This window comes from Centrocercus urophasianus, unplaced genomic scaffold (assembly GCF_019232065.1).
Source record: "Centrocercus urophasianus isolate 14NV4802_14NV808 unplaced genomic scaffold, USGS_Curo_1.0 seq_10, whole genome shotgun sequence".
Classification (NCBI taxonomy): Eukaryota; Metazoa; Chordata; class Aves; order Galliformes; family Phasianidae; genus Centrocercus; species Centrocercus urophasianus.
The window spans coordinates 25,317,265-25,342,968 of NW_024884142.1; the positions used below are offsets into that span (position 1 = coordinate 25,317,265).

The window sequence follows — 25,704 nt, forward strand, 5'->3', positions numbered from 1 at the left end:
ACTCAACACAGAAAATACCAGAACAGTTGTTAAGGACAGCGCAAGCTTCTCTCACAAAGCTACTCTGCACTCTCCTGTTGAGCAACATGAACTGCTGCACGACTTAGGTTACGAGACTAACTCCTTTCCATTCTGCAACATGCAACTGAACTGAATTTCTTTTTTTTTTTTTTTTTTAATTGCAGATACTTTTCTGTGGCTCTTTACATATGAAAGCATTATAAAAATTAAAAAACAACACCTTAATTCTTTCAATATTTTCTAAGTGTTAAAATTTGTATTCTACATCTAGGAATTGAGAATCCTTACCGTAACTGAAACCAGCTCACTTTTTTTTTTTCTTAACCTCAAGACAAATTTCATCTAACTTTATGATTCACTCAAATATTCATCTCCCAGCTTATATAGCATAAGCCATTTAAGTCTCATTAATTCTACTACTCTCTAATTAGGAAAAGGGAAGAGATCCTTGCTCAAAACTGAATTATCAGTGATTATTAACTATTTCTAATTTTACGCTCCAGATGTTTTGCAATTAAGAAGGAGAAAAAGCATTTGAAAGCCACTGAAGTTATTTTTAATACTCATAATAAAAAACGAATTGAGGGCTCTGGCAAGACTTTTCATATCTTATCCTTTGAAGGCAGAAACTTCAGAGTCAACTTCATCCACCAATACACAGCCCATGAGTGACACCCTCCTTACCATGCTACATAAAGAGCAACTAAAAACAGGTTTTGGAGAGAAGAAAATGACAGACAAACAAACAAAAATTAACTCCATCCTAATTTCTTGCTAGGACATTACTTCCTCCCACTAAACCTTAGATTCTCAAGTCTAAATCGCAATCATCTTGTAGCACATTTTGTCAAAACTTTCATGAATTTTTCATAGAACAAAAAAGCCAACTTTGACATCATGTCGCTTTATTAACAGAGCCACAGAAAAAAGTGGTTGTATATTGATTTAACCGCACAAAAACCCTCAGTGATTACTTATGTTTTTAACTTAGTCCTTAAAAGACAAGTTATAGCAACCCCCAGAAAAGGATCAATCCAACTATTGCACAGACAGCAAAACAACCAGTGACAAGACCTTTCTACAACATTTGTATATCATTCTTAATCACAAACAAAGAAATAGCAATAAATAAAATAACAACTAACTTTATTTTAAGGGTGCCAGCATCCCACAGCCAAAAGCATATTGTTCCATCTGCCCCGGTTGAAGATAAGTATCTCTTTGAGCCACTGCATAGTGGAGAGAACTGGGAGGAGGGATGGGGAAAAAAAAGAAGAGGTCAGTACTCCAACAACACAGTGTTTCTTAGAATAACTTTCTCCCTTCAGAACAACCTTTCTGGCTTGCATGAAAAGCACTCTGGCTTCTCCTTCCCCACAGCCCAAATTGTGCAATAGCAAGCAACTCCAGACAGGAAGCAGAGCAAACTGTTCAGCACTGACTGCAGTTTTTACTCAATATATTGATACTCAAAATCACAGTCTGCAAAGCAATCATACTTCATAACAGAACTGTCCACATGCATCATGCAATTTTTTAAGAAGTTTCTTTCTTATTTTTCCCTCCCACAAATAGATTATGCCTGGCATTTTGCTAGGATCAGATACTGTGACAATAAATGTGTCATTTTTGCAACAAGTACCATGAAAATTTCTTCTTCTTTCACAGCTTAGTTGCTCCATAGACATTATTATTTAGAATGCTCTCAAGTGGTTTCTCTTTCAGTCAAAAAATGCACTTTGCTACTTAGGTGACTTTGTGAAAACCTACCTGCAATGATGTTATAGATGCACTGTGGCCCTGCAGAACTGCTAAGGGTGCACAAGTTCGAAGGCACCAAACTCGGATCATTTTATCACAGCTTCCAGCAGCTATCATGGTGTTCTCGTAGTTCACCGCCATATCAGATATTTCAGCTGCATGCCCTCTCAGGGTAGCCAACAACCTGCCATCATCTGTTGCCCAGATTTTTACAAGGCAATCATCTGATCCCTAGAAATAAGGTAGAAATCATTAGCTGTTTCTATTGTACAGTTCAATTAAACAAAACTCAAGGTATCGAGCATTAGATTTTTTGAGCAGAAAAATGATTCTGATAACTATTCCCTTAATCTAAAAATCTTGCTCTGCATCTTAAGGAAATCTTATGTGATGCGATGCTGCTTTTCAAAACAGCTGTTCTGAAGACACAACAAGGGAAGCAGAGCAGGACTCTAGGAACAAAGAACATGCAATAAAAATCCTGTGCAAAGCAAACATCAGTATCACATTAATCCCTGCCTTCCAGCTGTTGGGTACGTCTCATCAGGTTTTACGTGAGAAAAAAGTTGGCTTAGACAACCATGCAGAACAAAGGTCTGAAGCAGACACAAAGTCTGAGGGCAAACACCTCCACCCCCCTCTGTCTGCATGCGTATTGTATGCACTAGGACTTGCGTTTCCATTCCTTCTTGAAGCTCTGCAATTCAGAAGAAATTACCTCAGAAAGCCAAGCTTCTGAAATACCAATATTCCTGAGCTTGAAATTGCCAAAACCCTAAGTAAACTGTTGTAAGAGAAGTTACTCCGTTAGTTTGTACTTTATTTTAGCCTAAACTTTTCTCCTCCTTACCGATAGCAGCTATAACAGGAGCCACTGAAAACAACAACAAAAATAAAACTAACACTCTCCATTGATAAATCTGCACAGTGACTCAATCTTTCCTTTACCTTTACACTCCACACCTAAGGCATGTTAGAACACTTTACTAGCAGGTATCATGTTCCAAAATTTTGAACAGAGCCACAACAGTTTTTTTGAGCATTTATTTTCAGTTTTTCCAATATCATCATTAGTGTATTACCATTAAAAAATATAAATAAATAAATAAATAACCACGTATTCCAGTAGCAAGCAGAAGGTAACTTCTGTAACTTCTCTGAGTTTTGCCTGAAGTAGGACCTCAATGGACATTTTACCCACAGTGCAGTAGCAGAAGTATATATTAATCCAATTATTTGCCTTGAATCTCAAAATTCCTTCTGAATTACCTCAACTTCTTCAAATTTTACCTCACAAATCGTAACAAATATCTGCAGTTTTTGGTTTTTGCTTCATCGTGTTCAGATTGCACGGCCTTGAAAGCCAAGTGCTGAATTGTTTAAATCTTGTTAATTTTATCTCTTCCTCTATATCAAACCCTTGAAACAATCACTTTCCTCCACATCACTTTTCCTTTCTTTTGATTCAGACCCACTGAGTTAAGATCCAGTGAATGAACCTACTACACATTTGATCTACCATTATTGCAGCACTGAATTCATCTCAAATATCTGCATGGAAAGAAAGTACACCGCTTTCAGGAAAACATTTTAGTCTACAGGTCGAATCAGGAACTCCCCAGTTAAGAACTTCTACAAGAAGAAAGAAGACCCAAGGATCTCTTAAATACTGTTAAAGCTGTTTAAGTGAATTTAAGTGCAGTTGTGAGCATTTAATGCTTTTGAAAAAGCTCCAAATCTCACTCGTACTGAATATATTTATTCAGGCTAGTTTTACTTATCACCTGATTTATTCACATTAAGTTACCGAAGATTGAAAGAGTAGAAAAATAACTGGGAAATGCGCTCAGTAGTTCATATGTTCAGACTTACCCAATGCACAATTTAACAGGCTCTAAACTTGCTGTTTAGAGCTTACAAATAAGAGTTAAAAGAAAAAAGGGCAGCATTTTTTCCTCTAAGCTGTAAGTTTTAAGCAGATTGTTTTAGTCCCTTTGCTTCCTTAAAATGAACATACAAGCTGGCTATAAAGTACCCACATTACTCAACTAAGAAGGTTTCAAACTCCAAATCGAGCCCAATCATTTAATTAAAAATTCTCATGCTCCCAAAGTAAGAGTCATCAGCGCACCAATATCTTCCAGTCCTAAACATTCTTCAGAAGTTTATATTGTTCTTTACAAGTACTGTCGTACTACAAGTTTTGTAAATGACAAGAGCCCTTAACAGAAAGTGAAATACACTTTTGCTTCAGATTTTTATTACAAGAGAGTTTTTCTGACAGCTCCCTGGGCCTGAGAATGTTTAACTAAAATTTGGCCAATAACATTACCTACTTACTGCAACAATGATCTGAAAAGTATTATAAGGTCAATCTGTTCTACACTGATTACACTGTAAGATTTTGAGCATGAAAAGGCTTGCATATTTGTCTTAGAAGTCTGGTTAGAACCAAAAAAAAAAAAAAACCCAACCTAAACACAGAAGAGATAAAAAGGGGTGGAGTGAGTGAAATTCATGTGATAGATATAATAAATAATACTTTCAGCCACGAAACAGAGATTTGAAGCAAGAAGAGAATAGGGATCCCAAAACTTCCAAAGGAACTCAAAACCTCCAAACACTCCAGGAGCGTGGGGATGGAAAACACTCACAAGTGGATTAATCTCTTACGCAAAGCAATAAATGCATGAGAACAGAGCCAATCCATTAACATTAATTACTTGCATCACAGTGCAGAAGTCTCAAACCACCAGTCCCATTTTTCTTGGAGCTGCACAAGTAACACTCTCTACAGCACTGTACCTATCACATAAAACATGCTTCTGCAGTTCTTACATCGTAAGGATCAACATTATGAATAAGCTATTCACTTACAGCTTGCAGCCATTCCACTGGATGAACAGATTGTTCAAAGAAAATAAATAAACAAATAAAAGACAACCCAATAAACTAAACCTTGCATTACAAGACCCCTAAAAAGCTGCTTGCCGAATGTAATTGATGGAGAGAAATCTGTGCATAGATAAAGAGAGACATAGAAGAGTCAGAAACAAGGGCAGAAAAAAAAGTAAAGAAACAGAGAAAAAGAATGCTAGCTTTAGGACCTAATGCCACCTGGAGAAACCTCAGAGGTCTATTTAATAGCAAACTGAGGAAAGCAGATCAGCATAAAATCAGACTGCTTCCTACCAGCTGGCTCCAGGACAGCTATAGAGGCATGTGCTGTACCTCTCCCCTGTAGAGGAAAATTAAACTGTTAGCAAGTCTCAGCAAGAAAAATAACTACGGTAAGTTATAAATTCTGTAGCATCTTGGCAAGATAGTAATATTAGAGCTCAAATAAATCCATAAGATTCTGTCTGAATTGAATGGGATAATTCACAACTCTTAAAATACTGTTCCAGTTCTACCAGCAAGGGCATCAGCTTACACCACAGCTTCTGTTTCCAAGGTTATGTCTGCAACTACTACAAATTATGTGGCTATTAAAAGCATTTGTCAAAAACAAATCCTAGAACAGGCTCAGCCCCTACAGAGAACTGATGACAGCATTACCAAGGTATGGAGTAAAACTGGTTTACTTTCCTACCATTACAGAGACTTGTGGGCTGCAGTGAAACTGCCAAAAACCATACAGATCGGTCTCTTTCCAACCACAGGTTATTACTCTCCTCTGCTTATTATTATTCCCTAGAAAGAGGATCTCAGTGGAGACAGGAAGATAAAGATGAGGGAAATAACACTGGCAACTTTCTGACTTGGAAGGATCAAGCAGTACAAGAACCAGAGAAGGCAATGCCTGTCCCTATTGCTAGCACATGGTTCCAAGAGATCCAAAACAGCCTCCAATAGTAAGGTTTCATTCACTGAAGGCTGACAGTTCCTTCAGTTGTGTCTTTGCAAGTAAAGCTGTATTCATTGCAGTTAAGTTGAAAACAGAAAACATCAGGTTTGTATACTGGGAATATTTTTGTATATTCAGAAGAAAAAAATCAAAAACATCTTAGAGGCTGATCTTTGGAAATCTCTTGTGAAATCTTTAACATAAGGTAAATAGGACCAGTCAATGCATGACCTACTAGCTAGCAGGAAAACTGCTTTGTGTCCTGTTTTCACCGTCGTTAGGTAAACCAAGAACATCTTCTTCCTAACAAAGATAACATCTCTCAGAACAGTATGACTCAAAAATATGCTGAGATCACTTTTTCTTTCTTTTAATTTGAAGCAGCACATAAATAGAACTTAAACGTGGAGGCTTTCAGTCCTTCAGAGGAAAGGAAAATGCAGCTTCTACAACCAGTCATAAAACTAAAACAATCTCTTACCTAGCTAACGTTGCACTAAATGTTGGAGGTTACAGAGTAAAGATCAGAGCAAGAACAATTCCCTATTGATACACACAAATTCATATGCTGGTAACAGACATGTCTAGAATGAAATCTGTCTTCCTTTTGTTTATAAATTCAATGATATATGCCAACTTTATCAACAAATTGCATCACCACAGCAACTAGAACTTGGATTTTACTGCAATATGGAGTAGAACACTTCGGTATTCTGTTTGCCAACAGACATTTAAACATCTACACAAAGAACACTGGATTTATCCAATAACACTGAGGTAAAAGATTTTGATCCAGCCCCACAGAGGAAAATCCATCAGCTACAATTACTTTCTACGGGCACTTTATTCAACACCGGATTGAAATAATTTCGATCTGAACCCAAGATCTTTTTAAAGCAATTATACCTTGGACACCATTTTATCTCTCAGCAAAGGACTGCCAGCAGAGCTCAGGGGTTACATATGCACAACTGCTCCCCTCATTTTATTCCAGGTTCTTCTACTTTTCTTTTAGAAATAAACTGTTGTTATAGTCAAGAGAAATGTCTCTCTAGCCACTTTAAAGTCACACTGCAAAACACAAGGGAATGTGCAACTCTACTCTTCATTACAGATGCACTCAAGGGAACTTTAGTAAGTCCCTCAAAGACAACAGATTTAAGAAACATGGGATTTAAGAAAATGATGAATCATAAGACCTTAACAGGGAGTTCCAGGCACTTCAATGAAGCACAAACAGAAGTTTCTACGTAGAGCTGAATAGGACGAACACTGGGGATTTTTATGCTTGCACACAAAATCCCTAACCCATTCTGCCTTGTCACATCTAAAATAAGCCCACAGCATCAGAGCAACACTTTTTCTGACAGGTGAATCATGCACAAACTAGAGGACATGGTAAGAATGTAATGCCTATGACTGTTGAGGGACTTTAGCTTGTCAATGAAAGCTAAAGAAATATTAAGAAAATCTCTACTACGAACAAGTAAACAAACAGAAGTCTGCCTGTACTTCTATAAGTGCCACAGACCCCGCAGCTATACATTTTTCCACACAATGAATTAAATAAATTGTATGTGGGCAGAAGGGCAAATTGTATTCACAACCACGTTAAAAGCATGTGAGAAGTTTGAACTGCAGTGTCAAACCAAACTGCACTTCCACCTGCAGTGCTCAAGTTATCTGTCTTGGCATTCCAAAGAGGGCAAACAAGCTCCCAGATCCACAAATGCACCACAGGAATCCAGTAATTGTGAGAAGGCAATAAATGCCGCCAGAGCATTCCAGATTGACACAAGGTGTGCATTTATATGATCCTTGGCTTTACTGAAGTTGACTCCTTACTAAGGAATCCAATTATACTGATGTGCATCATTTTTCCTAATTCCCATTCTTTAAGAAACCTGCATTTTCAGTACTGATTTCAGACATCCTCAGAGTAAAGAACAAAAAGAGCAAAAATAAACCAACCCACCAAAGCAACACAGTGAAATTAGCTATAAATACTGATAACATTCCTATAAAAATCAGTTCCTGGGATCTCACAGATCACAATTCCTCATAAACCAACATTTGTTATAAAACACTGCTAATTTTCAACCTTCTATCATCAACATGCTGTATAAATCTACCAGCCTATTAATAGTAATTTAAAACGTAATAAAAACTACAGAAAAAAGGCTAAAATAATCTAACTACAAAACGATTACCTACCCTGACTTCTAAAATTCCCTGACAGCAGTCTGTTCTTTTCTCTTTCCTAGAGAGAAAAGAACTTTCCTAGAGAAGTTTTTGCCTTTCCTAGAGAAGTCCAGAAGAAGAAAGAATCTGCACAAGGTAATTTCATGGAAAATAACTGCAGTTTTCTGACTGAACTGCATGGATCAGCAGTCACCAGCACATTCAATATGCTGAATTATCTTAACATGTAAACTGGCACCGTTATGAAAATTCATCTGAAAGTAACAGCAGCAAAGCATTCATCTGGTACTAATAGATGTCAGCACACTCAGGTTTGGGCAACTATGCTATCTATACTCTAAAAAATTAGACAAAAAATATTTATACTCACAGTAAATATTCGCCTTCCAGTCCGATCAAAAGTTACACAGTATACAGAAGATAAGTGTCCTAAAATTCGTTTATGCATCTTCATATGTTGGTAGACTGCAGTTGGAACAAGGCGTTCAAGTCTGTATTTTCCATTCAGTTTTCTTGAGAATAGGGTATCCACTACCAAATGGGGAAAGAAAAAGGAAAAGATATTTATATTGGGTTCATAAGCCAAAACACACCTGCAGAAGAGAAAGTTCATTGCAGAACTGCACCACATGAACACCTTACTACAGTAACTCTCTCCATTTACCATCACTGGGGAAAAATATAACACAAAAGCAGCCTATGATACAAACATCAGAAAAAGTACTAAAGTGCAAGGCAGAGCATGAAGATATGATACATCAAACCCCCAGTTTTAATTGCCCAAATGTATGCTTCTTATTTTATACCTAGAATGGTATTCAAGAGGACCAAAACAGCTCCTACAGAGGAGAAAACTACCTCAAATTTAAGATGCATACAAGTATCCACATAGCTATTAACTGCAGACCAGCAAACATTCAAGTCTTCTACAGGACAACATGTTTTTAGACAATTACAATCACTTACTCAACCTTTAAAAGACAACTCTTGTTTTGAATAATATTACTACTTACTATGGTAAAAAAAATTAAAATAAAAACAGAATAACCACAACAAAACAAGCAAACAAAATCCAAAGATGAACAAACTTCCAAGACAGGTAGCTGCTACTGTCATTATTACTCTGGTTAGGCATTCCTTACACTGGACCAAGGCAACATCAGTACTAGTGAAGTAAGCAGGACCGGGGCGCTGGTCCGGGCACTCAATAACCTTTAGCATCAACTGTCTACAAGCCTCTTGCATTGCCTGGCTTGGCCCAGGCAAATGAGACGGAAGTTCATGAGTCAGCACAGGTCAAACTTCATTCGAACTGGATCGCAGCTACTCTACATAGGAGCAAAAGCACTTTGTGGTATGGATAACTGCCAAGACTTTTGGCTTCAGGCCATGAAAACAGCCCTGAAACATTTAGGTTACTGCATATGTAGCCCAAGGATTCAAGGAAGTTTTCCTTGTTCAAGATGCTTTGTGAAGGAGAAGGATCATTAGCTGTAGAGTGAAGCACCAAGTCAATGGACCACTACTGCCTTAAGGCTCTGCTATAACCTCTTCAACCTACCCTTCTACAAGAACAAGATGCAGCTGCATTTGCTTTATAACAAAGCTTCTCCTTGCCAAAAGTCTACTTCAAAACAGCAGGAAACCCAGATTAGCTCAGTCACAAGATAAATCCAGTTTCTGCTTCCGACACATCAACCTACAGTAAAAAGACATCCCACACCCACCACAAAGAATAAAACAAAGTCAGAAAAGTATTTGTCACAGCAATGAAGTGATCTTCCGCAATCTCAGCTATTCAGAAGTTACCTTTTATTTGCTCCTAATACAAGACAATTCTTGCTTGGAAATCAGCTTAGAGCAATGCCTTCAAATCAATTCATAGCTCACATAACAGAAAAAAACGTAAGCTAGAGTTTAATTTGTAGATATGTTCTGTCAGTAAGTTTAAAAGCAACTGCATTCTTTAACATAAACACAACAAACTCATCCAAGCATTTAACTTCTAACATCTGAATTTATGGAAAACTCTACAAATGCAATAGAAATCGATTTCAAAGATAGATATATATATTAATTTAATAATCTCCATTAGTAAATAAACAGAGCTTAAGCCAATATTTCTGCTGATATTCTTGTTGCTGTCAAACAGTGACAGGCAACTTGCTACAAGATCACTCTGGGGATCTCAACAGATGAAGTGTCCCCAGTTCAGTAACATCAGCCTACTGCAAAATAGGAGCAGCACTCAGTGACAGTGGAAATAAGAAAACCAAGTCTCACAAATTTGCATTGCCCAAAATTTATATTAAAAAAAAAAAAAAAAAAAAAAAGCATTACCATTTAAAAATAAATCTAAGTGAACTAAAAATTAGTTTGACAGGGCAAAAAGCAGTATTATAAACCTGTATCTATCACTGCATCTATCACTGCTCCTCAGTTTCCTCAATACAGCTGTCCATTTAATCTCATTCACTTTGCCAAGGGATTCAACTCGTTTCTCTAGAAGTATTTACACATTTTATTCCAAATGTTTATGGCTCCAGTGTGACACCTGCCCACCTTGTTAGCAGAGGACCCACTGCTTTTTTCCTTCAGAGTACAGGTAAAAATGAAAGAAAAACAGCCACATCTTATGCAAGAGAATAGTAAAACTGATTTTTCCAGTGCAAGTCAAGGTAAGAAAAACTACCAACTGTTAATAATAGTGCCTTTGTACTAATTATATGTCTTAAGTTTAAAGGAGTAGTTTCTTGTGTCTGGCTTTACCATCTTTGTATAGTCCTTAAGCCACTTTAGCTTGATTTTTGCTGTATTTAGGGAAGACTGATTTTAGAAACTCCTGTACAGCAGTTACTCCTGTAACTCTCATTTGAGCTCTACTAGCAGTTTTCTGCTTTTGCTTAGGTTCTGCTTGGCTTCACACAATTGAGTCAACATGAGCAAAGGTGATGATTCAATCACAGGAAGAGGGACAACCTATAGGCAATTGAACAGCTGCAGCGGGAGCCACTTGCAGTCCATAACCAGCTAAGGCAACAGCATAAACTTTATCCAAGGAACACTTAAGAGAACATTGTGTCAACCAAGAGAATAAAGAAGGGTTTGATGTGAGAACAAAGCTACACAGCAGAGACTGGCTGGCTTTTGCTTACTGGAAAGGCACTGTGAAGTGCATGCTACACAAATAAATACCACCCAATGCCTGGCCAACTAAGGAAGTTAAAATTATCTTAGCTCTCTATGCCTCTTGTACCCATGCACAAGATTGATCCTTACTAAGAAAAAAATAAATCACAGATGTTACCAGCTGTTGTGTGTACAACACAGAACAACACTTCATTACTTAGTCCTAATTGACATTTTGGTTATATATTAAAAAAAAAAAAAAGAAAGAAAATCAGGATTCTTCCTAGTTAATACTGGAGCTGCCTCATTAGAAAAAAAAATGCCTTAGAAAGCTACATACACTACAGATATTCAAATACGTAAAACACACATTTCCACAGAATGTTAATATTTCAGTTGTTATGAATTATCAGTTGCTTATTAATACAGAATGAACTGGCTTGCAGGTTTTAGTCCTGTAACTGTCTGCTATCACAGAATCACAACTTGTCTGAGGTTGGAAGGGACTTCTGGAAGACACCAGGTCCAAACCCTTGCTCAAAAGTAGGGACACCAGAGCAGGGCGTCCATGACTGAGCCCAGTTGGGTTTTGAGTATCACCAAGGACAGTGCCTTAGTTTCAGCTGGGACAGAACTGTTTTCTTCAGTGTTTGGTATAATGCTGTGTTTTGGTTCTAGGAGAAAAACAATACTAGTAACACACACCAATGTTTATAGTTGCAGCTAAGCAGCATTGTACAGAGCCAAGGCCATTGACAGCAAAGTATCCAAGGAGCTGGGAGGGAACAGAATTTGGACAGCTGACTTAAACTGGCCAAAGGGATATTCCATACATCAAGTAGAAGTGAGGGGAGTGAGAAACGATTTTGTGGTGCAGAGCGTCCTGCTGGGTCAAACCACAACAGGTGGAAACTTCATAAGGCAGTCTGCGGTCAACATCATAGTGAATGAAAGTTCCCCGGTGTTTAGACAGAACCTCTTGTGTTCTGGTTTGTGGCCACTGCCTCTTGAGCACCACAATAAAGAGCCTGGCTCTTAATTTTGTGTCCCACTTCAGGTATTTATACACACTGACGAGAGTCTTCTCCCAGCTCTCTCAGCTTCCCCTTAGAGGAGAGGCACTCCAGTCCCTTCATCAACTTCACGGCCCCATGCTGGACTCTTCCCAACACAACTCTCTCTTACATCCAAACCAAATATAGCACTCCAGTCATGGCCTCCTCAGTGCTGAGTAGTGAGAAAGGACCACCTCTTTTTGATGAAGTCACACTTTGCATAATGTAGCCAAGAATACTGTAAGCCTTCTTAGCAGAAAGGACACACTGCTGACTCACGTTCAACTTGGTGTCCATCAGGACCCATGGATCCTTTTCTGCCAGGCTGCTTTCCACCTGGGTAACCCCAGTGTGCCCTGGTGCCTGGAATTGGTTGTCCCCAGCTGCAGGACTCTGCACTTCTTCTTTTTTGTCAGCAAGAAAGTTAGGACAGTTTTGAAAGCTAAGATGTGAATGGAAAACTGGGATATTAAAAACAACCTAGTGAAATTGAACTTCACTTTGTTGGTTTTGTTTTGTTTTGTTTTTTAAATCTCATTCCTACTGTTATGATTCAGTGTTAGTAACAACATAAATCTGAAAACCACACACCTCAGAGTCAAGATCACCCTACTTTGCTTACTTTGTTTGCCTTGAATCAGAACAATTCAAAATCAAACATAAAGCTGCTGAATGCAAAATGGTAGGAAATTTCAACAGAGCACGAAGAAAATTGTCACAGGCCTTCTTTTACTCAAAAGGCATGCAGCAGGCACCAACTTGAATGCCTCCAAAGTTTTAGAATGTCTCTATCTCACCCAGTACCCAAAACAAAACTAGCAACAAAAATGGCAATCTATATAATCAAGATAAATGCTGGTATCTGACAGACATAGCTGTATTAATTATGTTGATCTTTTTATTTCCCCAATGGATTTCTTATCTTAGTTTTATCAAAGCAACCAATTTGATCCCTTTATTTATATAGTTTTGCCCTGGAACATAAATATGTCTTTTAAAGATGAAGGAGCACAGTGTGCTTCGCCCATTGATAAACACAACATAATTTTTTTTTTTTTTTAACCAAGTATAAGTTGCATTTTAAAAGCATGCACAAAATCACTGCGGCTTATGTATTATTTTCTTCCATTCTGGACCTGAATTCAATCGACGAAAGTTCCTATTCCACAGAACAGAAACCAACTTTGTTCCTTTTCCATTCACACAAAAAGTGAATCGGGTTCAAGAGAAAAAGCTGGAAGGACACCTGAAGAACACATTATTTACAACTCCTACCCATAATGAATCGAGTTTCATAACTTGAGAAGCTAGTCACACCTCTAACGACCTTACAGCACTTAGGGCTGTTGAAAAACAATAAAGCAGGACTGCCTGACTCCTCCTTCTACTGTCAAAGCTAGTAATATTAAAAGCATCATGCATTCAGGCTTCCCCCCCCATGCCCCTTCTGTAAAGATGTTCAAAGCCAAGAAGGCAGCTTGAGTTGACTTGTGCTTTTCTGCTATTTCTCTGTTCAGCTTCTAAACTCCATGCATAAATCTAAATCTTCTGGCTCACAGGTAACAGCCACCATGGTAAAGCTAGCAATTTGAGCGAGTCAGGACTCGTCTATGGGAAAGTTAAAGCATACTGACTCCCCACAGGAGTGTTTCTGAGAATACAAAGAGTCTACGTACATCTTAAGCTTCACATATGAAGTCAATTTGCTCAGTGGAATTAGGTGTCAAATCCTTAACAATTCAGAGAGGGGAGGTGAGACACTTGGAAAGGCAACAACAAATGAAAGCTATCCTAAGTACTTCCAACCTGATCCTTGACTTCAGTATAACCCCACTTACATTCTGTGTATTATTTAGTCATTGAGTTTCACTCAAAATACGAGTACCTTAAGACTTCTTATTTCTTCTTGCACAAGGTTTCCATTTTAGTATAATTTTCTTTAGACTTGAATAAATAACAAATGTTACTTTTACACAGGTACTTGAAAATGTATCACATTTGTAGTATAAAAAAACCTAAAAGTTGGTCTTTTGGGTTAGTTTATTTTGGGTTTATTTTTATTATCACAGGGAAATGGTTATACAGCATAGTCTGAAGTTAGCTTTTAAGCCTTAAGTATTTACTAAATTTCTGAAAACAAACATCTGCACTGCTTTTAGAACATGGTGTTCTGTTTTCAGCCCAAACAGCAGGATAACTGAATAGAGAAACTGAGAAGACAAAAAAATCTCTCAGAACTTTTCCTGAAGTGGACTATTCAGCAAAACCAGGCAGATGCATTAATCAGCCAGGGAACATATTCTTCATTAGCAGAGAATGAGCAGCCAGTCTCACTCAGGTCTTCACACATGAATAACCAGCTTCCCTAAGAGCTCTGAACTCAGAACTTCAAGTTTTGGCTCTGTGCTTTTCCAGAGCTCCTGAAAGTTACTTAAAAAGAGTTCCTTTTTCTGCTTCTGCATCCCTGAAGGTCTTTACGGATCTTTAACAAAACAAAAAGAATCATAGAATGGCTTATGTTGGAAGAGACCTTAAAGATTATTGAGTTCCAATTCTCCTTTTTGATTTTAATTAAACACAGAGGGAGATTACTCGTTACACAAGTTTTGGTTTTCTATTATATTCTAGACATACACTGTAGATTTCTGGTGAAGTAAGTACCTGTACAGATGTATTTTAAGTGCATATAAGTTAGCTACAAGGCTGCTATCATAATGTAGAAAAAAATTTAATACTAAAGCATATAATAACAGTATCATGATTGCATTGGTTCCTAAAGCTAGGAAATGAACAAATATAGCTACATGTTTAGTATATGTAAATAAAGGAAAAAGCCTCCACAAAACAGACAGACTTCTTTTCCACTCCCCAGTCATTAGTGGGCTCTCCAACTGAAATATACGCAGCCTGAAGAATAAGTGTCCAAACAGCAAATATGTAAAACACAGCCTTCCTACAGGAATTTACTTAAGAATAATTTCAATTTATGAATTAAGTGTTATTCCAACTCCCAGTTTCACTGCAAGGATTGGACTAGAATAGGATTAATCAAAAGCAAATGCTTTCACACACAGGTCTGAATCAAACATTCAAAAAACAGTTGAAAATATGCAGTTACCAGCACTTATTTGGATGTTCGGAAAAGGAAATTATTGGTCATGAAAAAAAGCGGTACGTTGAAGTAACTGTAATTTTGCAGATATTCGGTGTTCTGCAAAAAGTTTCCATAAAAATAACATTTACCTAGAAAGCCCTAGTTTTTCTTCCATAAAAAGACTCTTGAGAGTTATTTCTCCTAACAGTCAACTTCTGTACATGGCAATTCTACAACTTCCTTTGATACCTAACTGGCAGACCTCATGCACTGGTCCTGTCCCTTGAAAAAAAGCACATCATGGATTCAGCTACAGTACAAAGTAACACAGAGCCTTCTGCTCTAATTTTTTCTTCAAGCACATTTCAGTATACATGCCAAGTACAGAGAAAATTAAGACAGTCACCACCAAGGAAACCTTCACTATCAGACAACTCTGTCTTCCACACACCTTGCAGGCAAGGCTGCTCACCTGGCCCAAGATTTTCCAATTTTCAGTGTTCAAGACAATGCACAGACACTTGAGATGGGAAATATTCAACAACAAACATTTCTTCCCCCACATCTAGAATACAACATGGAAGCAATTCTTTATAATTAAATATTAAAATGATATCTGTAAATAAAATCTTGTTGATGTAGGGTTTAAGAGAATTGCCTCAAGCCAACACGTTTAGTAGGTGAGGAAGTTTTGAAAACTTAGCTCTAAATACCCACCAAAGCCACACTCCTTTAAAGCCTTCAAATAACAAGTCCACTAGAACACCAAATACTTTGCCATCTGACCAAATCAAGGTTGGCAGCGCTCAACCTCAAAAGCTTCTTAGCTGTAGCATGTTTCTGCTTCAGCCTATAGGACAAAACCATAATCCTCTGGGAGTAACTTTATTAAACATTATGTGCCTTTAATATTTGATTTTGCGATTCTTCAATATTAGAAATAATCTAAATATCCAAATTGAGCTCTTATCCCCATCCATTAGAAACCTAACAGGGAAACAATATCCCAATAACAGAGTTCCAACTTCCAAGAACTGCTACAGCAAGTTACTATATTGAGTGCCCCTGAATAGCACCCAGCTGTGCATTTCTACCTTGTTACTAGCTCTCCCAATGTATCTTCAGCACTCTGTTTTTGGCAAGCCAGGCTGCTGTGAAGACCAGGTTTCTATCTTTCAGCAGCAAGGTGAAGCATCACAGCATTAACGTTGCTTAAACAACTCAACTTCAGGTTGGCCCAGAAACCTGCTGCTACTGCAGTATTTACTCCTCGAGGCATCTCAACTCATTCAGTCACCTTTAAGTTTCCCAGGTCCTTAAATTTTCAAGTGTTAAGAAAAATAAAAGTGCCTCTACATCTAAAAAAAGAATTCTGGATTGCAATATGTCCTTGCTTTATGATTGAAAAGAAATCTGTATAACATTGCTGCTGCTCATTACATCTATAGAAAGATTCTTGAGAATGTATGTTTGTCCTCCCCCTCCCCCACAAACACACACACACACACACACACACACACACACACACACACACACACACTTAGAGGTCAAATGATGTTTGACTAATTGTGTGCTTAAACAGCTTTCAGGAAAGAAGGTGTAAATTAGCCTGTTCAAGGCATACCTTTAACTAACCACTGTACTGTTTTTAGAACTAATTAGATGCTTGATCTACTCTGAAGCCTTGTAAGATTTTCTGAATATGCTTTTCTGCACATTCAGCTGTACATAATTGAAAAAAAAAAAAAGAAAAAAAGACCACTCCCTGACTAAACTAATATTAGAGAAGTACTGGTAGCAATATACATCATGTTTTGACAGTTTTTCTTCCCACAGGTAGTTTTAACACAGAACAGAGATCAAAATATCACCTTAACTAAAGCTTAAAAAAGTAACTAATGATATACCTATTACATATAATATACATTATGTATATGCATGCTTCATGACACAACACAGCCAACTAAAGCAGAGCTATGAAATTACTCAATGGACCAGAGAGCAGAAATGATCACTCCTACAAGACACTCACAACTTTCCAAAGAAAATATCACCAGTCCAGGTGACTTATTCTTTTTCTCCAATAACAGGTATAAACTATGCTGTCCTGGTTTTAAGTTGGTCCACTGCACAAATTATTTATCTACTGACAGCATTATTATACCTTAAGCAAAATGAGTTTTATTGGTGTTATTCACTGTTGAAATGTAGTCTATTCAGCCGTATGCTTCGAAGAGAAAAATATCTAGCTTCAGAGCAGAATTGACAGAGCAGAACTTCCACATACAAACATGCAAATATGACCAGTTATGACATCTGATTAAGTATTAATATTCAGTGCAAGGAATATGACACAAACAAGGACAAACAGAACTCTACATCGCACTCATCATTACGACAATCAATTACCCTGGGAGTCAGGTTGTGCAGTGGCAGTGCCTCAGTAAAACTGACTTACCTATACTAGGTGGACTGCCATAGTTCACAGGTGACTCCGGAGGCCTCCCGCAATGTAACGCAGCAAGAGCAGACCCCTTCCACACAACGTGTTTGCAACCTGTTTCAGAAGAATTACACAAAGAATGGAGAACAGGATTTTCCCAGGCACGAAATAGCAAAAATTCTCAAAGCTCTCACACAATTTTCATACTTTTGTTCGTACGAAGCAACGACTGTCTGCCAGCTCCCAATAACGTCTGCACTCCAGGGACGCTCTGGGGGATTTCTTGCTCTAGAAGCGGTCCGAGTCGATGACATATTTGAAGCAAGTGATCGGGTGCCAAGTGTCGGTAGTATTTCACCTATTGCACAAAAGAAGCAGCAAAACATCGGATAAAGAAAAGCGTAATATTTCTGAAGAATTCCTAAGCTTGTTTTTTGTTTGTTTGTTTGTTTTCTGATTGTTACACAAATTCATATACCATTATTTTCTTTAGAAGATAAAAACATATAACGACCTTTAAGAACAATAACTCGTTCCAGCTGGTCCTAATTAAATTTGCTATTCAAAGTATGCTACTTGTAGAGAGATCTGTTGACATTTATTACTGTGACTTTAAAGCACAGTTGTTCATTGACTAATAAGCTCCTTTATAACAATGAAAAATGTATAAGAACAAATTCAGTATTACATTTAATTGTCTGTCTGGTCAATTTCAATTACCATAACATAAGATTAAGAAAAGGACTCTAAGGAATGCAATGTTTACAGAATTACTGAAAGGTTCGAATACACTGAATATGTAACGTAGCTCTGCAGAAAATGCACCTGGCACAATGGCATTCAACTCACCAAGTTTGTAAGGCATTACTGAAACTCCACAATTTGCCTTGTTTCCTTTTTTTTTTTTTTTTTTTTTTTTCAAAGATGTAAAACATCTAAACCAAAACGTTCACTTGAGGAATTCAACTTAAAAACTGTAGTTTAACCCAGGAATACACACACCAGCCACGACCACTTTCTGTCATTGCTCAGTTTTCAGCTGCACAGAACCAAACAAGCTCCTATTCTCAGCAGCAGATCTCCTTGCCACTTGACTGCATCATCAAACCAATATGATCATTCTATTGAACTACCACAATTAAAGACCATCCTCTGCAACACCACCACATACATCTTTACGTAAAAGTTTCAAAATGCACGACAACAGTAAAATGCTATTAAGCACAAAGCTTTCAGATGGACATTTTAAAACATTTCTTCTTCAGTTATTACCAGTTTAAATAAAATAGAAAAGAATATTTAAAACAGAAAAATGAAGAGGGAGAATGAGAACTCAATCCTCTGCTCTAGTACGGGATCTGGCACACAGTAGTTTGTCCTTCACCCAGCCTGAAGCACGACTTCACAGTACTGCTTTGCAGAAAAGACTTGCAGTAAAAACTTGTGATGCTGTGTTATTCTGCAACTACAGAAGGACACGACTGGCATTTTAGGCAGATGGGTCCTTCTGTACTGCAATTAATAGGAATATACCTGGTTCTTTGTCAAACAAGCTCCCATCTTGCTGACACGCTGCAGTTGCTTCAGGTATTCCAATGATTTGCTAACATACAGACTGCTCGTGTCTGAGGGCCTGGAAGAGCTCTGCTCATACCTGGAATTGCCACCACCCCACGCTTCAAGTGACGAAGGAAAAGCTGTCTCTTCTGCCACTCCTGCCGTTAATTACATTTCCCCTGCAGAAGGCCTTGCAAGATGCCTGAATTTGCCTTACAGTTACATGATTTATAAAATTCACACAGGTTAAAAACAAAGGAAAAAAATAGAAAAAGCTTCTCTTGAAAAATATTAGAAATTATTTGAGAAGTACTTGAAAGTTACAGCTGATGGTACAGATTAGTTCACTGGAGTAAATTTAATGACATCAGACAGGCACTCGTAAGAGACAAAAAATTATCCGCAGCGCTCAGAACTTGCTATTCTGATTCATTTTCCTTATCAATAACATGCAAATGAAACTCGCTTCTCTTTACTTAGAGAAGGAGGAATCGCAGTCAGAACGCACGCTTGAGTGCCCCAGAATATTAGAATAGCTGCAAGGAGCAACAAAGCCACGCATGGTTCCTGCCATCAGCAGCCCAGATCTATTTCCTCCGTTTTTATTCTCCTTCGCTCCTATCAGCAGCAGCACAAACCTAACAAATACAGCCCTTTGTACGAGAGCTCTCTGCAGCCAGACCTCGTGTCTGTGGGATCCAAACTTGTCTCCTGAAGACTAACAATTAGCGATGCTTTTCATCTGACCACCAGCATTAAGCTCCCTGTGCAATGCAGTTGCCATTTTATCCCGCTCAACACCCTTCATTTTTACACACCCTTGCAAGTGCACAAAATCTCAGGCAAATGAAGCAAATCAGCTTTGACACATTCCACAATTACAGCTAGCTTGCATCTTGAGTCACACGTCTCATGATTTGTCAGAAGCCATGTGTTCATTTTTTGTTTGTTTGTTTTCTAGCAGAAATAAGGCAGGCTCAATTCCTTACGCAATTGTTTTGAAATAAGGGAGCTCTTAATCATTAGCAGGTACAATCTTCAAACCAACCTTTTATCCACAATACATCCTCTTCTTGTCTAAGCCCATTTGTGTGAAAACAGGCAGCGATACCAAGCGGCACTGCGATGCTTCCGGGCAGCATTTCCCTAACAAGCAGTTTGCCACCAAGCAGCCCTTGCACCCAGCTCGTTAACAAACCAACACAACACCAAGTGAGCTGTGTGCTGAAATAAAACAAAAATAATAAGTCTAAGGAGTGGCATGGGCCCATGTAACACTTGCAAGTTCCAGGAAGTTTATAAAAAATTCAGGAACCAAATGCAGTCAACACGTGCCTCTTATTTTCCTATGTAAGAGGAAAGTAAATATATTCTACATCTATGAGATTGAGCATACACAAGAATTTTATTTTTAAGAAAAAAGCAGAATAAGCTTCATTTCATTGTAAAATCTACAAAGGTGAAAAGTCTCATTTCACTGCAAGTGTTATTTACTCACTCCCTTCCCTTTTCTGCTTCTACAAAGAGGCAAATGAAGGGACTTCATTTATTTAAAACACAGTATTAATTTTTCTCTGGGTGAAAACTTCTTTCTTCTACTTTAGGAAAAAGAAAATAATCCTCTTATAACACTATTAATTTGTTAATGTGACAATTAGCATTATAGTAGAAACCAAAAATGAAAAAGTGCACAGAAATTCACACAGAAATTCATCTTAGTTCTTTGATTTCTTCCTTTCTGGTAAATCGTGAAAAGAAGCAAAACCAACACCAAATATTCCTAGTGCTCTCAGAGAGAGAAGGGAAACCAAATAAAAAAAGACTTTGAAGTCAGATTTAAGTGACAAAAAAGGAAATTAAATCACTTTTTAAAAGGATACTTTACAGCTTTGTCAGAAATAGAAAAGCTCATGACAAGCCAAGAGAATGACGGAAAGTCGTCTTAATCTCAAAAGGAAAAAGTGGAAGCAGGGAAAAAGCCACAACAGATGTACCAGTAGTTACAATTCACGCAGCTCTAAGCTGAAAGCAGGCTGGACTACAAACACAGATCTTAAAATTTGATGTCGAAATTGTGATGTCAGACAGTAAATAAAAAGCAGGGATATTTTTTACTGCCAGCCCCACCTAGAAGAAATTCTAGCTGGTTTCTTTCCTTCTCCTGCCAGTATTTCTGCAACGTTTAACTCTGAATGCATAAGACATGCTTTTGTAAGGGGAATAATGAGCTAATTCACTTCTGTGATGATTCTGTCATGTTTCTTAAACATTACCGTAACAGGAATCTGAATTTCGTTAGTGGAAAAATTTCAGATCTTAAGTATGACCAATGTTTTCTACATTGCATTATAAAGCATTACCCTCAGCTTTGCCCCTCACCTCCTACCCCAGCTCTGCTTGTGACAGAAGAGCAGCAGGGGAACACACAGCACACAGCCACTGCGACTGACGCTCAAAGCACCGTTACCTTCCAACCAGGCCCAAGTGCTCATATTTTCGTTCTGCATGACACTGCAGAATAATTCAGCATCCGAATCTCAACAGATGAATCAACAGCATCACAACTTAACTCCTCAGTCAGACGGGCACTGCACAACGCAGCTGTGTGCCGACTCTTTCAGACACCAGCTAAAAGATAACCCCATTCCGGACTCTTCCCCAAGCACTGCACATACTGAAATGTTCCCCAAAGTGCAGCTGCTTTCCCCCCACACCAATAGTTAATATGCTTAACAATAAGTTTCATTGTACATCTTTCCAAAGGACACATTTCCACAGCAGGACAACAATAAAATCTGCCAGTCAGCTACCTTGATCTCAAGATGCGAGTTCAATCTCACCAAAACCAGCACTCAGCCCAGCCTTAACTATTCTGCTATACAGCACATTACCCAAAACAAGCTCCAAATAGAATTACAGTAATTGTTGCACTACATCTGACCATCAATCAAACTGAATAGCCCGTACCGCTCGTTATTGCCTCAGCACCACAACATTAGGAATTGCAGGAACATGCAATTACTTTTCTCTGGATCGCTTTGATTTCTGAGAGGAGCAGCTTGGAAGGAAAACGGGACACAGAGGTAGAAACTGGAGAATTTCAGTACCTAAAGGGAGCCTACAAACAGGAGGGGAATCAACTCTTTGAAAGGGTTGGTAACTGCAGGACAAGGGAAATGGTTTTAAGTTGAGGGAGGGAAGATCTTGGATGTCAGGGGACATTCTTTACTATGAGAGTGGTGAGGTGCTGGAACAGGCTGCCCAGAGAGGTTGTGGATGCCCCGTCCCTGGAGGTGTTCGAGGCCAGATTGGATGGGGCCCTGGGCAGCCTGATCTAGTGTTAAATGGGGAGCCTGGTGGCCCTGCATGTGGCAGGGGTTTGGAGATTCATGATCCTTGAGGTCCTTTCCAATCCGGACCATTCTGTGATTCTGTGAAGAATTCACAATTAGCCCAAAACGTTTTTTTGTTTCTCACACGCTTCCCAATTATTTGTGACCTCACAAGATAAGTCAGTAACCCCTGCAGAACACGTATTATTTTAACATACACAACCTCTACTGAAATAAACAGACCTTGATGAAAAACTACCCACTCCAAGAAGATACGTCTTTTCCAACCTTAATGATTCTATGGCTCTATGAAAAGATACGACCTGTTATTCAACTATTTTGTGCTTTTAATAGGTGAGGTCTGAGCAGATAAAAATCCCCAAGCCTCGGCAGACAAACAGGCTGCTGCAGGTTTGCAACTCACTGCACAGTAAGTTAGGAACAACAGCAGCAGCATTTTCAGCTTGGTGGACCACTCAGCTGTGTGTGTTTCTCTGGGCTTGCATGTAAACTGTACTCAACTTACTGTATATGTTTTGTTTTGTTTTTTTTTCCTTTTAAAAAATAATAATTCTGAAGCGTGCCTTATGAAAAATAAGGAAATTTAAAAAATTTTTAAAATAAGACAAAGGGAAGGCACACTTTGGAATCTTAACAGTCCTCCTGGGTCCATCTTTCAACACCTCAGTCTCAGTCTAAAGGAACAAGTGCAGGACAGCTCACTTTGCCATGCAGTGGTTTGGTCCTTAGCTGTGGGAGCAATGTACACAACAGCAATGCTCCTCTTTTGGAGCTAAAAATCATGTCAGTTTACGTATGTCCAATAGCAGCACTGAAAATGAATCCCAAATCCTTGCCAGGGACCTCACAGGTTTTCTTACCATCACTTACATGCCTTCCAGATCACCTTCCAAAATACCAAGACCTTCATCAAAATACTGTTAATAACTAGAACAAGGTGATGGTGCAGCTGTCGGATTTAGTGCCAGTTTTCCCTCTCCTCCCTGTTTCTCGAATACTTTCACAGCACAGGATTCCCTGAAGAAATGAATCACTTAGTGCTTGGTTACTTATTAAGAAACCAATTACTAAACAGCAACCATACTGCTGACTGAAACGCTCTGCTGTGTCACAAACAATGAAGGTCAGTGTCAGTGTACAGTGCCAGTGTCCCAGTCCCACAGATCCTCTCTTTCCGTTTACGCTAAGGTGCACGAAGTTACATAGAATGAACACTGAAACGGCCTAAAAATAAGTTGTCATTTTCACTTTGAATCACGTTTAGCATTTGAGGGCAGGGGAAGAGGAAGTGGCAGATGCTAGAAAACAGCAGCAAACATTTCTGAGAACAACACAGCACACCGCACTGCCTACGAAACCCATGGCACTGCCATCCTACTGGGTGCGAGTTCTCTGCCGTCTCCTTCCTCAACCACCATCGACACAACTGAAATTGTAACTCAACAGAGAAAAAAAACACCACGGTTGTGTGGATATTTTAAATAAGAAAGAAGCTAATGCAGTAGTTCTCATCATATGCACTGTGTTTGCACTCTAGAAGACCTAGAGCAGCCGTAGGGTAGCTTCACATCATCACAGCACATCCCGAGTCACCTTCAGCTGGCTGAAGCACCCCGTCCTTCCCCAGAAGGAACAGCCCCAGCAGACTCCCAGGCCGTCACCATCTCCCTGACGTCGGTGTCGGGCCCGCGCTGCTGAGCGCAGAGCTCGAGCTGAATCATCCCACAAGCATTCTGGTGCTGCTCATTTTTCAGACAGTTCAGCTCCCTTACCCGACTGACCGCACACTTGGACGGGCGCATAAAGGATGCGGCAGAATTGGACGGCTTTCAGCAACGGCACGCAATTAGATCAGCGACACTCACATGGAACTGGAACATGAAAAAACAATTACCCCGGTGTCAAATGATGCACCGTGGCTTGTTTGTGTGCCGAGGCCCTAATAAAAATGTTTCAAAGCCTATAAGCAATTTGCTCCCCCAACTCGGCACCGGTGATCTACTGACTCCTCAGTTTTCATCCCCTCTCATGAGAAACCCCCAGTCCTTCAAAATTAAAGGAAAAGCAGAGCTTCGCTCAATCTTCACAACTGATAGAAGAAAACAAAAAACATCCCTACCTGCAGAGTCCTGCCACCATCCTGCTGCTGTGTCACCTGCAAACAGACTCCTAAGGACACAGCTGTCAGAAAGCCTCTGTCCCAACACAAACTGTAATAGCGACCATACAAACACCCAGCTGGCATGCTGAAAGTAACAGCCTACAGCCTCTGAGCAAGAATCGGACAGCTTCACCCCCAGATGCTGACTGCAGGAAAAAATACAGAACCATCTGAGTTGAAAGAAAGCCACTTCAGAATACAAAACAGCAGAATAGCTTTTCTGAATTCATGTATTTTCTTGTAGCATTACAAGCCTCCAACAGCATTATCTTGTAAGGAAACAAAGTTTCCTTTTGCTGACCAAAGAGAAAAATCAAAGTAATTTACAAGGTTAAAATTTTAACAAGTTTAACATCATTTGCATCAATTGAGCTACAGCAATAGAATATTGAAGACTGTGAATTTCAGTCTAATATTAAAAAGTCACATCTAGTAAGATTTCCTAAGTAAATGTTTTCACAAAGGAGACAAAACCAGAAGCATCATCCGTTGAGAAATACACACTCCGCAAGATCCACATAAATACATCTGTAATAAGTAGCATCAGTTTGCAAATAATAAAACAGGAACTGGGGCTTAAATCCCATCAGCTGTTGCACAGAGCCTTTAGGCCCCTCTAGAGCAAAAGGCTTTACAGAACTACATTCAGTGGTAGTTTTGATTCTTAGCTTTTCTCGGACCCCTCTGTAGAGTTCAGTGCAAGTTCAGGGTACCCGAGGGTAACATCAACACATGACAAAGACTGCTTCCTTCAGAAACAAGGATCAGCATCTTAAAGGTGGGTATTAAAAAAGAAACAGAGGTTCAAACAAACCAACAGCAGCCTCTCGCTTCAGCTAACGATTCTCAGGTCAGAGACCAACAAGTTTTTGTTTAATGAAACAGGACATCCTGAGAACCGCTTCTTTGTATCAAGTGTAACCGACACCCTGCAAATACGCTTTTGCACCTGAAACGTCAAGAGATACAAAGTTCACACAACTTCCACAAGGGAAGCTAAAGCAAACACAAGAAAGGAGAGTATCAAACGCAAAGTAACCAACTTCTTTTTCTCCCCTCTCCCACTCCAAGGTCGGACAGA

At 38.9% G+C, this 25,704-nt stretch overlaps 1 protein-coding gene across 2 annotated transcripts in view; it reads right to left on the bottom strand.

Annotated features, from left to right (window-relative positions):
* The window catches only part of LOC122171991 (pleckstrin homology domain interacting protein), a 100,928-nt gene extending 76,641 nt beyond the window's left edge, over window positions 1–24,287 (bottom strand). The window contains exons 1-6 of one of the 2 annotated variants that reach the window (XM_042839954.1): window positions 24,235–24,287; window positions 17,760–17,910; window positions 17,568–17,666; window positions 8,202–8,362; window positions 1,792–2,013; window positions 1,167–1,267 (exon numbers count right to left, since the gene is read on the bottom strand). In XM_042839954.1, the coding sequence (XP_042695888.1) occupies window positions 1,167–1,267; window positions 1,792–2,013; window positions 8,202–8,362; window positions 17,568–17,666; window positions 17,760–17,910; window positions 24,235–24,264 (764 nt within the window). In that variant the 5' untranslated portion in view covers window positions 24,265–24,287. The remainder of the gene's footprint in view (window positions 1–1,166; window positions 1,268–1,791; window positions 2,014–8,201; window positions 8,363–17,567; window positions 17,667–17,759; window positions 17,911–24,234) is intronic. The other variant, XM_042839946.1, reaches the window with a different exon arrangement.
* Window positions 24,288–25,704: the final 1,417 nt, after the last annotated feature.